Source organism: Sinocyclocheilus rhinocerous, unplaced genomic scaffold (genome assembly GCF_001515625.1).
Source record: "Sinocyclocheilus rhinocerous isolate Xijiao unplaced genomic scaffold, SAMN03320098_v1.1 scaffold647, whole genome shotgun sequence".
NCBI classification, from domain to species: Eukaryota; Metazoa; Chordata; class Actinopteri; order Cypriniformes; family Cyprinidae; genus Sinocyclocheilus; species Sinocyclocheilus rhinocerous.
Genome location: NW_015632746.1, coordinates 507,173 through 520,360, shown reverse-complemented (window position 1 = coordinate 520,360; position 13,188 = coordinate 507,173). Strand labels below are relative to the sequence as shown.

General features: G+C 34.9%; 2 protein-coding genes across 2 annotated transcripts in view; one reads left to right on the top strand and one right to left on the bottom strand.

The window, feature by feature from the left end:
• Positions 1 to 7,319, bottom strand: part of LOC107743014 (uncharacterized) — a 19,418-nt gene extending 12,099 nt beyond the window's left edge. Inside the window, exons 1-2 of the mRNA XM_016556120.1 lie at positions 7,160 to 7,319; positions 6,195 to 6,304 (exon numbers count right to left, since the gene is read on the bottom strand). Coding sequence (XP_016411606.1) covers positions 6,195 to 6,304; positions 7,160 to 7,235 — 186 coding nt within the window. The 5' untranslated portion in view covers positions 7,236 to 7,319. The remainder of the gene's footprint in view (positions 1 to 6,194; positions 6,305 to 7,159) is intronic.
• A 2,920-nt stretch (positions 7,320 to 10,239) lies between these two features.
• The window catches only part of xylt2 (xylosyltransferase II), a 32,677-nt gene continuing 29,728 nt past the window's right edge, over positions 10,240 to 13,188 (top strand). The window contains exon 1 of the mRNA XM_016556119.1: positions 10,240 to 10,372. Within this exon, the coding sequence (XP_016411605.1) occupies positions 10,241 to 10,372 (132 nt within the window). The 5' untranslated portion in view covers position 10,240. The remainder of the gene's footprint in view (positions 10,373 to 13,188) is intronic.

Sequence of the window (13,188 nt, the reverse complement as noted above, 5' to 3'; positions counted from 1 at the left end):
AGGTTGGTGGTGTCTGGGAGCTCCGCGGGACGATGATAGGTTATCCCGATCCGGAACAACGTCAGGAGGGTTTCTCCCTCGAGGGAGCTGGCGAGGGCGAGCGGCACGAACGCCTTCGTGTAGATAATCGGGTCAGGGTTCGCCTGAGCCACGGCGATTAACATCGCTCGTTCCTCCATTTGGAAGGGGAGAAACGAACGGGAAAACAAAACAAAAACACTTTTCAAAAAACGAAAAACAAACACGGGTAGAAGGGGTGCCGCTTGTCGTCACTTTTAGGTCTGGAATTCTGTCACGGGATGTTACTGTGAGGAGCACGGAACGAGGAGACCAGGAGTACAAACCAATGAGTTTATTTCAATCGCGGGGAATCACACGTAGCACAAGGGAGTTGACATAAACATACAATTCCAGACCAGGGAGAACTGAACGGGCTAGAACTAAATAGGGTAGATAACGAGGGGCAGACAGGTGATGGGGATAACCAATAACAAGGAACAGGTGATACTAATACTGTGAAAAGGAACTGGAAGGACCAAATAAGGAAAACAGGAACTCAACGGGAACATACACGTGACAGTTGTAGTCCCTACGAGCCGTTTTTGTAGGCATTAAACTGCCAGAATTTTAAAAGACGATATCTTTTGACGATGCATTGAACTTTCAGCGCAGCAGATATTGTTTATGCTCAAACAGCAACATTACACACTAACGTTAAAAAAGTTAAATCGCAATCAACCACCCATTTAAATGAACCATTTTTACCAGTGTCAAGAACATTAGAAAAATCTATAGAACCTTTTGTGGAATGGAAAGTTTCCATGGATGTTAAAGGTTCTTCATGGAACCATAGATGGCAATAAAGAGCCTTTATTTTTAAGAGTAAATTTAAGTATATGAGATTATTTTAACCATTTAATTATTCACAGGAAAAATCCTAATTGACTTCTCCAATCATTTAGTCTACCTAAACTCCTCGTAAGCTCGCATTCAGATCTGCCTCCATCCAATCAACAACCGATAAGTTAAACCAGCATTTTTTTCTTTTTCAATAACCCGTCCTTTCACTCGGATATATATCATTATATGGAAAAAAAGCAATGTTGCTACTTCTGTTTCTTCGCCAAAGGGGTTAGTTCACCCAAAAATGAAAATTCTGTCATTAATTACTCACCCTCATGTCGTTCCAAACCCGTAAGACCTCCATTCATCTTCAGAACACAAATTAAGATATTTTTGATGAAATCCGAGAGCTTTCTGACCCTCCATAGACAGCAATGCAACTGTCAAAAGTTCAAGGCCCAGAAACGTAGTGAAGACATCGTTAAAATAGTAAATATGTGACATCAGTGGTTCAACCGTAATTTTATGAAGCTACAAGAATAATTTTGTGCACAAAGAAAACAAAAATAATGATTTTATTCAACAATTTCTTCCCTTCCGTGTCAGTCTTTGACGCACATTCACGAAAGTACCACGACGCATGCGTGTGATGCTGCTGATGCAGGAGCCGGTGCTCTGATGTAAAAACCGGACGCGCTGCGGCTTATTTACAAGCAGAGGAATGCACATGCGGTATGTAAAACAGTCTTCGTAAACATGTCTGAAGATTTCGACAGAGAGGATGACTTGCAATTTTTTTATAATTATAATTAATAATTTATGCATTTAGCAGACGCTTTTATCCAAAGCGACTTACAGTGCATTCAGGCTATACATGTTTTACCATTTTTTGCCCATCCTTACTTATTTGAACCAGAATTGAACCAGACAATGAACTAAGAGTGATGGACGTTCTACGTCAGAACACTGGCTTCTACATCAGCAGCATCACACGCATGTGTCGCGGTACTATCTTGAATGCGCATCGAAGATTGACACGGAAGAGAAGAAATTGCTGAATAAAGTTATTTTTGTTTGAAACAAAACAAAGACTGGGAGAGTTATCTGAAACTTTATGATAGTGACATTGAAGTCATGTTTTGCATGCAAACTCGTAAAATTGGTTATTTCAATAAACTGATCTTTGCTAGTTATCAGCGTAATGGTGTGCATGTAAGGATGCTTCAGGTGTGTTTGATCTAAAATCTGCCTGATTTAAATATGGTGGTCACTCCTAAAACTTTATTGTGTGTATGTGGTCAAAGAGAGGCTGATTTCATCACAGACCTCTTCTGTGCCTCATTTAACCAGTACCTCACGTCTGTCTTCACCACAGTTTAACTAACAGACATGTTTTTGCATTTCCTCTTTGTGGGAGGAAGAATGTGGAGGCAGTTTCCCTGTGCTGCTAAGATAAGGTTAAAATGCTCTCGGGGGGAACGGTTAAGGTTGAAAGTGAACAGGAAAAGGAAATGCAGAGTATGAGGTATGACTTGAGGGTAAGTCACAAAGTGTGAGGGATCTGCTTTACGACCAGGACACAGCAGATAAACGCAGCGCTCTCAGTCTAATCTAACATCTGCTTTCAAGACCCACATCCTGAGGACTGGAAACATTAAAGGAGAAACGCTCTGACACTGTTGTGCTGTTTTTGGAAATATTAACATTTTTGGGAGCTGTAATTTCAGTGTGCAGAGTGCAGACATTATTCTTTGTTTATTAGATGATACACAAGTAGCCTTGGCCCACATGGAACCTGCGCCTGCAGAACTCCACTGAAATTTCCATATAAATGTTTTTTTTTTTTTTTATATATTTTTTGTCTAATTCAATAATATGTTCAGCTACCAATAACAGCTTCAAACTTTCAAAACCTGTTTACCAAACTTTAACATGTTTAAACTAGTGCTGTCAAACGATTAATTGCATCCAAAATAAAAGTTTTTGTTTACATAATACATGTGTGTATACTGTGTGTATTTATTATGTATATATAAGTACAAACACATGCATGTATATATTTATGAAAATTTTTTACGTTTATGTATTAAATATATTTATATATAATATAAAATATAATCATATAAATATATAAATGTATATACATATACATCTTTTCAAAATATATACTGTATGTGTGTATTTATATATACATAATACATAAACACAGTACACATACATATTTTATGTAAACAAAAACTTTTATTTTGGATGCAATTAATCGTTTGACAGCACTAGTTTAAATCCATTGAGCTGAAATCAGACCTCAATAATCTCACATTTCTCTGCCACAAAAGATGTCACCAATGTGCTCAAATTTGCCATGATATCACATCAGAGATTTCAGTATGAATGAATCAAACTGATACAAGATCAAATTATTAGAGCTCTGCTATCAGCATTTACTGTCAGTCTGAATGGTTTCTATTTTAATTTCTCAAGAGGAATATTAGGAGAAACATCTGAGGCGAATTGATACTTAAAATAAAGATAACAGAGAACTATAAAAAGTCTCGAGTCATAAAATAGCAACCTTTTGGCAAAATTTGAAAAAGAAGAACAATTATTTGCACTGAATGGGCACTTGTAATGTACTTCCACTTCATTTTAAGGTCCAATTCTCGCTATTAACAAACCATTACCTACAACTTTTGCCTCAATAAACTCCTAATTTGCTGCTTATTAATAGTTAGTAAGGTAGTTGTTAAGTTTAGTTATTGGAGATGTAGAACATGGTCATGCAGAATTTGTGCTTTATAAGTACTAATAAACAGCCAATATCTTAATAAAAGGCATGCTAATAAGCAACTAGTTAATAGATTTGGTCCCTAAACTAAAGTGTTACCGTATAGCTGTACTTGCAGACAGTGTTGAGTGTAATGTATTACTAAGTAATTAATTAGCTGAAGTGCAAAAGCTGTTGTTAAATGGTGTGCTCCTTGGTGTATTAAACTGAAAAGCATGCCTCCAATCCCCTAACTGAATTGTGCATTATTTTTTCTTACTTTTGAGTCTACTGAAAATGTTTACGCAATTCAAACAATAAGTATAGTTTTGGTGCTCTTTAATTTGGCATGTCACTGATGTCAGATCACCGTAGCCACCTCTATTCAAGCAGCATGTGAACGATCACCTACTACTAGTTACAGTATGAAATACACATGAATGAACATCAGAAGGTGTTGATAGAAACAGTACAACTTGCTGAAATGTATCATGTGTCATATAATCACTCAGTGTTTCAAACGCATAAAGACAAGAACCTGTCCGGGGAAAAGAGGACGTATGGTCACCCTAATTTATAATCTATTGCTAATAGGGTTATGCCGGTATCAAATTTTCATGTTGCGATTAATTGCTAATGCTTTTATCACGGTATACGGTATTATCACGATACTGAAATTTAGTTTTAAAAAAAGTGCTGTCATAATACAGTATAACAGGTTTAATAACTTTTTTCTTATAACAAAAATAACTGAACATTTAAATGCAATAAAGCAATACAGAAATATAAGGGTTTACTCTTAGTTTTTTCTGTAATTTAATTACAGTTACTTCTGATGTAATTACATTAAATACTGTATAGAACAATAGTGGATTTAACATCAGAATGTAACATAATGTTAAAATATATGTTTTTAATGTAACCTTCTCCCTTTAAATACTTTGGTCAGTTCAAGAATAATTTATGCAATTTTGTATTGTTTATTTTTAGTTTCATGTCTATTGTTCAACTGGTTGAGGTTGATATGGGACTTAGAAAGTAATTAGTAATAAGTAATGCAATACTTTTTAGAGCGAGTAATTAGTACAGTAATCTAATTACACTGTTGAATATGTAATTAATAGCTAGAAATTAATTACATTTTAGAGTAACTTGCCCAACACTGCTTGCAGATGATATATTAATGAAATTAATGTCCACTTAAGTGAACATTTAAAGAGAGATACTTTCATGACTTCACTTTTTTTTTTAAAGTGCCATTTTTAATAATGTCAAATTATTTATTAAATTACATATAAAGATGTTAAAAGTATAAAGTTCTACCTAAGTAGGTCAAAAAGCACTCTAATGTCAAATGTATCAACATTTTCATTTAATTGCACTTAACATGCAGTTAAGTGTCTGAAAACTCTCACATATTAGTATATTCTTTTAAAGTGTATTATTTCCAAAATAGGTTCTCTTTTTTAAAAGTATGCTAAAGTGTGCAAGGGCAGACATCTTCACACTGGAGTTTTACTCCTGTTTAATATCTGATTACTGTGTAACTTTCCTTGGGCACTGGTAACTGTCATAGTCAGGGGAACGGTCACGCTGTTTTGTTCTCCTCTCTAACAGAACTGTATGTTTAGATGCTTCACAGAACTGACTCGCATGAATCTGGACAGTTTGTGCTCTGATTCCGTTTTAGATGTCAGATACTGTTTCTCTTCTTACAGTTGTCTAAAATTGGTATTACTTTTTGCTCCTCAAAATTTAAGAGTTAAATCTTTGACTAACGTTTTTAACATTTGAAGCTCTAACTTCTTGCTTACGTTGCTTAAGATCATTTATTTTGCTTACGATCATAGCTGACGTTAACAATACAACCTTTATTGAGTCACAGTGTTTGGCACAGCACATGATAAAGCTCTTGAAAGTTTAGCACAGTTAGGAAAAAGATAATATGTAATCTCTGTTTGTGTAAGTGTACCAAACATTGATAACTCAAACGGTAGGAGACGTTCTTCATTTGCAAAATTATCAAACTAGGGCACATGTAACACTTTAACTGCATTCGATACTTTTTCTCCACCTTTGTGGAAAAGAAGTGCACGTAATTGCACTGAATGTGCACTTGTAGTGTACTTCAAATCTTAAAAGTGTATTTTTACTTGCAGATAATATATTAATGAAATAAAAGTGTACCTAAAGAGAGACACTTTCATGACAATGTTTCACGACACACTTAAGTACAGTTTTCAATTGTAACACTTTAACTATATTTTTAGTTGCCAACATTACTTGGTAAACAGCAAAAAAAAATAATTTAATGTCCCATTAGAAAGGAAAATCTAAATTGTCCCTAATGAGATGCAGATTTAGAAGACTCGCACTCAACAATGTCTCAAACTGTGTGCTCAGAGAAAGACAGAAATATCAGTATGGACTTGAGCATTTCCCATTGCTCCAAGACCAAAGTGTCACAATAATTTTATAAGTCAGCAATTGTCTCGTTTGTGTCTTTTTAGGAGAAACATCTGAGGCAGGGTTGATACTTAATGAAACTTAACTGAGAACTGAAGTCCTTGAAGTATGGAAGTCTTACCATGTCAGTACGAGATTCCTGATAAACCCTCATTTTGCAGCAGAGAGGAACCTTCCGGTACAGGATCAACAGCAGCACCACGATCATAAAGAAAAACACCAGACAACAAACTGAAAAAGACAACAGACAATACACATCATTCAGATCTGTAACCTAAATGCTGGCACAATTTATATTTCTGTACTAATTTCAAAGCATTCATACTTAGATCTTGTCTTTATTTCTGCATAATTTAGTTATAATTATATTTGATTAAAAGTCTTAATTAGGCCTGATATATATATATATATATATATCAAAAATACAGAAAAAAACAGTAAAGTTGTGAATTATTATTGCAATTTTAAATAACTGTATTCTATTTGAATATACTTTAAAATATCATTTATTCCTGCGATGCAAAGCTGAATTTTCAGCATCATTACGCCAGTCTTCAGTGTCACGTGATCCTTCAGAAATCATTCCAATTTATTATCAATGTTGGAAACTTGTGCTGCTTAATTTATTTATTTTTTTTAACCTGTGATACTTTTTTATTCATTCTTTGATGAATAAAAAGTTAAAAAGAGCATCATCTTCCAAACAGAAATCTTTTCTAACAATATGTCTTTACTATCACTTTTTATATCAATTTAACACATCCTTGCTGAATAAAAGTTTATATATATATATATATATATATATATACATACATACATACAGTATAGTACATTTTCCAAATATTATTATTATGCTTAAAGATGTTGTGAAGATGCATTAACTCTGTATCTCTGTATTAATAGAAAACTTTAAGACGTTGTATTGTCATTTATACAGTTTATTCATTTTAAAATGAGATAATACTGCCTGTAAAACAAAAAACAAACTTCGACAAAAAAATTGCTTCATCATAGCCCATTAAGACAAATGAAAATGAGTTTTTGAAAGACAATATTTATTTTTAATAAAAACAAATTCCTACTCACATGCACCCACGACGACTGTCCGCTGGTCCGCTGAGGAGCTGGCGGAGGGGACTTTTGGGGACACCGTAGTGGACATCTCTGATAAATTCAACTTTTCTTCCAAACGACCCAAGCTGTCTCATAGCAAATCACCAGAAGAGTAGTGTTTCTTTCTTTCCAGCTTCATTTCAGAGAGTTAAGAGTGACTTGAATCCCAGAACTGTTGAGTGAACTGAACGTCAGTCAAGACTCACATCCTAACCTAACTAGTCCTCACGAACCAAGCAGCGGATACATTGTTGCCATCACTGAATACACTGAGAATCCTACTATGGCTTGGCTTGGCTCATGAATACTAATGAGGTTCGTGACTGGACGCTGCGGGGAGGTTGCTAAGCGACGGTTGCATGGGCTAATTAATATTCATGAGCTTAGCCTTCATCGTAGTAGGATGCGTTCGTTTCGTGGTCAGGAACATGTGAAATAGACTAAAATACAGTTGCGATTTGTTTATGTGCTAGCAGGGAAATACATAAATAAACATTCTCTTTTTTAAAAATAAAAGAATAATAAATAAAATCCATCATATGACAGACTTTCTACCGTATCGCTTAAATTCACAAGCTGATACATTCCACTCGCAGCGGTTGTCTTGGAGACGGGCAAGACTTTGCGCTTTTAAAGTGCGCCGCCCAACGGCAGAATACAACTTCTACATGTGACAAGCCTTTTTATTAGTATTTAGACGTTCATGAATTCGTCTTTTTCATACTAATATTTAAATTCTTTCTTTGCAGACAATCATTTAATTGATTTAATCGAGACTTGTCATAGCACTTGCATATTGTTGCTCTTTTGTTGTTTTTGATTGCTTCTATTGTCATCATTTGTAAGTCGCTTTGGATAAAAGCGTCTGCTAAATGACTAAATGTAAATGTAAATTTTATAAATCTACCTGTTGATAAGAACATCTGATGATCGGGAAGCGAGATAGGCCTGTAACACTACTAAACACAACTAAATAGAAAGTCTGAAACTCTTTGCCTCTCTATCTCGAAATATTTATTATTTTAATGTATTTGTATTTTATGTCTTTTTGCACTTCTTCTATTGATTCTTGTTCGTTGTGTTTTTTCGCCCTCATTGTTGCTATTTTTGTTGTGAGTATAATAATTATTATTCAGGTTGATTATTCGTATTATTTATGGTGGTGAATAAAAGTATATATATATATATATATATATATACATACATACATACAGTATAGTACATTTTCCAAATATTATTATTATGCTTAAAGATGTTGTGAAGATGCATTAACTCTGTATCTCTGTATTAATAGAAAACTTTAAGACGTTGTATTGTCATTTATACAGTTTATTCATTTAAAATGAGATAATACTGCCTGTAAAACAAAAAACAAACTTCGACAAAAAAATTGCTTCATCATAGCCCACTTAAGACACTGAAAATGAGTTTTTGAAAGACAATATTTATTTTTAATAAAAACAAATTCCTACTCACATGCACCCACGACGACTGTCCGCTGGTCCGCTGAGGAGCTGGCGGAGGGGACTTTTGGGGACACCGTAGTGGACATCTCTGATAAATTCAACTTTTCTTCCAAACGACCCAAGCTGTCTCATAGCAAATCACCAGAAGAGTAGTGTTTCTTTCTTTCCAGCTTCATTTCAGAGAGTTAAGAGTGACTTGAATCCCAGAACTGTTGAGTGAACTGAACGTCAGTCACGACTCACATCCTAACCTAACTAGTCCTCACGAACCAAGCAGCGGATACATTGTTGCCATCACTGAATACACTGAGAATCCTACTATGGCTTGGCTTGGCTCATGAATACTAATGAGGTTCGTGACTGGACGCTGCGGGGAGGTTGCTAAGCGACGGTTGCATGGGCTAATTAATATTCATGAGCTTAGCCTTCATCGTAGTAGGATGCGTTCGTTTCGTGGTCAGGAACATGTGAAATAGACTAAAATACAGTTGCGATTTGTTTATGTGCTAGCAGGGAAATACATAAATAAACATTCTCTTTTTAAAAAATAAAAGAATAATAAATAAAATCCATCATATGACAGACTTTCTACCGTATCGCTTAAATTCACAAGCTGATACATTCCACTCGCAGCGGTTGTCTTGGAGACGGGCAAGACTTTGCGCTTTTAAAGTGCGCCGCCCAACGGCAGAATACAACTTCTACATGTGACAAGCCTTTTTATTAGTATTTAGACGTTCATGAATTCGTCTTTTTCATACTAATATTTAAATTCTTTCTTTGCAGACAATCATTTAATTGATTTAATCGAGACTTGTCATAGCACTTGCATATTGTTGCTCTTTTGTTGTTTTTGATTGCTTCTATTGTCATCATTTGTAAGTCGCTTTGGATAAAAGCGTCTGCTAAATGACTAAATGTAAATGTAAATTTTATAAATCTACCTGTTGATAAGAACATCTGATGATCGGGAAGCGAGATAGGCCTGTAACACTACTAAACACAACTAAATAGAAAGTCTGAAACTCTTTGCCTCTCTATCTCGAAATATTTATTATTTTAATGTATTTGTATTTTATGTCTTTTTGCACTTCTTCTATTGATTCTTGTTCGTTGTGTTTTTTCGCCCTCATTGTTGCTATTTTTGTTGTGAGTATAATAATTATTATTCAGGTTGATTATTCGTATTATTTATGGTGGATGTGCCTTATGTTATTAGATGTTCCCTGCCTTGTTGTGTACAATTTACAATAAATAAATAAAATATAAAAATGATTTCTTCTACATCATTTTCATAAACAATCATGAATTTTTTAATCGTGTGCTTCAAATATTATAATTTTAATATTAGGTATTAATATTTAATATTAAAATAGGTGGCAAGCAGCCACCTGGTCATTTCCTCTCTGAATATGAATTGAGATACTGATTCTCAATTTGATTCAGTTGAATCAGAATCATTTGGTTAAAAGACTCTGAACCACAATGCTTTCTCAAAGGTCACTGATCGATTCAAAGTCTGATTCGCAGAGTCGACTCCCTCCGAGTGAGTCACTCGCGGCTGCTATGTGCGAATCACGGGGGAAAGATGGTCGCGAGTACCCGTGTACAGAAGCTCCTTAGACGGTATAAACTCGCAATCGCAGCCGGTTTAACGATCTTGCTGATCCAAGGACTGGTGGTATGGAGCCTGCGGAGTCTGGAGGAGGGAGAGGCTGAGGTAGGTGCTGTTTCATGCGGGCAAATCTGTTCTCCGTGCCTCAGTTACGCCGTTTGATCTGAGGGTTTCTGATAGCATGCTAAACTAAGCTAAAGCCGTCAGTCAGTCTCATTAATTGAACTGTTACTCCAGTAGTAGCGTCGTCGAGTGTAAACAAACGCGTTTGTTGCATTCTCGGAGAAGGTTATAGTATATAAAACACACAAACAATGCAGTTGTTTTGATCAAGTGTTGTGTTGTCGATCATTTAGAGGGGGTTGTTTTGACCGGCGTCGGGTTTTAAATGACTGGACTGACTTCACCCATAACAACTCTATGGCTGTGAATCAAAACTTAAAAGGTGATAGTGTAAAATAGGTAAAGGTAAATAGTGAGCTGTCTACGTAGGCAGCATTTTTGGTTAATCTTAGTATCAAAATTTAGAGAGCTACATATATAGACCGCATTTTAGGACTTTATATTTAGGTAAGTTAATCTGCCCACAATAACATTTTTGGGCTTCGCTGTGTGAGAATCTAGTGAACCTACTGTCTATTGCAATCTTATTGACCATTACAGTATAGGGCTAGTATTAATTGTCCAACCTAGACAGCATTTTAGAGTATCGTAGGTCGCTCACTAGGCTTTGAGATTATAATACACAAAAATGCTGACTACACAACTGAAAATAAAAGCTTCCTAAAGGGAGTTTTCTCGGTGATGCCGTAGAAGATCTACTTTTGGTTCCCCAAATAAAACCTTTTAGTGAACAGTTCCTAAAAGAACCACTTTCTTAGTCTGAAGAACTTACTTTTTTTATAAAAGCTTCCTAAAGGGAGTTTTCTCGGTGATGCCGTAGAAGATCTACTTTTGGTTCCCCAAATAACCTTTTAGTGAACAGTTCCTAAAAGAACCACTTTCTTAGTCTGAAGAACTTACTTTTTTAAAAAAGTTAAATAAATAAAATAAAATCACTATAAATAACATTGTATGGAATGGAAGGGTTCCATGGATGTTAAAGGTTCTTGATGGAACCATTATAGATGCTAATGAAGAACCTTTATTTTTAAGTTTATCAAGGCAACTCATGTTGCATACTACGTTTTGATGCCATTTAGCGAGGTCTAGAGTTCACGGCATTATAGCCTTAAAATCTAGTCAACTATTTTTTTAGAATAAAATTGCTGTTGACTCAGAATGTGCCTGTGATGCCAAAATTGCTGTCTAGATAGGGCGCTTGCTAAGTTTTGAAACACCCTATAATTGAGTCCATTATTCATTAAGTTAGGCTGTTCAGAGTTTCAGTACAGTGTTTCAGCCTTTATTAGAGCTTATACTGACGTTCAGAAAGTTTAAGTGTGCATTAAATGAATATTCGCATGATCTATTTTTCTAAATGCATATTGCAGTTCTTAATTCAGCATATACATGGATAAATTGTTCACATTTAAAAAAAAAAAAAGACCTTGTAATGTTTAATCAAAATGGCATAACTCGATCTTCTGGCGAAACAACAAATGTAACAAACAAATGTTTTTCAAGGTGGTGAATTCGTACAACGTGATCTGTATGGAAACGTATGATTTTTGGGCATAATAGTCTTAAAGCCAAGTGAACTGCCTTACTAGGCTGTGCCTATAATGCCTAGATAGAGAGTTTGCTAGGTTTTGAGACGCTGCCCATAATTGAGTCCACTGTGCACCGAATGAGGCTGACATGAAATGAAAATGTATCCTATCTATTTTCTAAATGCCTGCTATAGATGTTAATGAAACTTATGCATCATGGATAAATTGTTCACATTTAAAAATCATTTTGTGACCTCATAATGTTTAATCAAAATATCATAACTGGACCTTATAGTAGTTATTCTCTTGAAAGACTTCTCTCTGGTGACATATGCTGAACTTAGTCATTTAGTCCGCTTAAACCCTGGCCCTGCCTGGTCACGTTTATCTATACCATCCTGATCTTATAAGAAAATGTAACTATTTTGCGAGGTGGTGTAATTTAAATAGAAATATGCTTTGTATTTTTTTTAAATAAAGCTTAGCTTGATAGTCCTTCCCTAAACATAGCTGTTAATGGTGTGTAAGCAGATTGTACAAATTCATACGAATTAGCCTCTAATGTGTTTACAAATTATTAGAGCCCGACGATATGGGTTTTTTGGGGGCCGATACCGATATTTGGGAGTAAAAAAAGACTGATACCGATATATCAGCCGATATTCTTTGTGTAGGCTATATTATAGTACAGTATAGTACACAGTCTCTCTCTCTCTCTCTCTCTCTCTCTATATATATATATGTGTACTGACCTGTTTTTTATTTATTCATCATTGTACAAATTCATACGAATTAGCCTCTAATGTGTTTACAAATTATTAGAGCCCGACGATATGGGTTTTTTGGGGGCCGATACCGATATTTGGGAGTAAAAAAAGACTGATACCGATATATCAGCCGATATTCTTTGTGTAGGCTATATTATAGTACAGTATAGTCAAAAGTTTGGATACACTTCCCATTCGTGTGTCCAAGCTTTTGACTGGCACTGTATATAGAATACAGTATATAGCCTACTTAAACAGAATATATATACATAAACACGTTTTTTGCAATGATAACTCAAATGTGGTGATCAGACACTTATAATGATGTGACAAACATAGGCCTATGTAATGGAGGCAGGGTATTTAACAATTTAACAATAAACTTTATTATTCAAAATGAGTCTGACATCAGTGCACTTAACAGTAAACTTCACTTCACATATTATATATAACTTCAAAATCACAAATAGAACAATATATATATATAACTTGAATTAAGAAA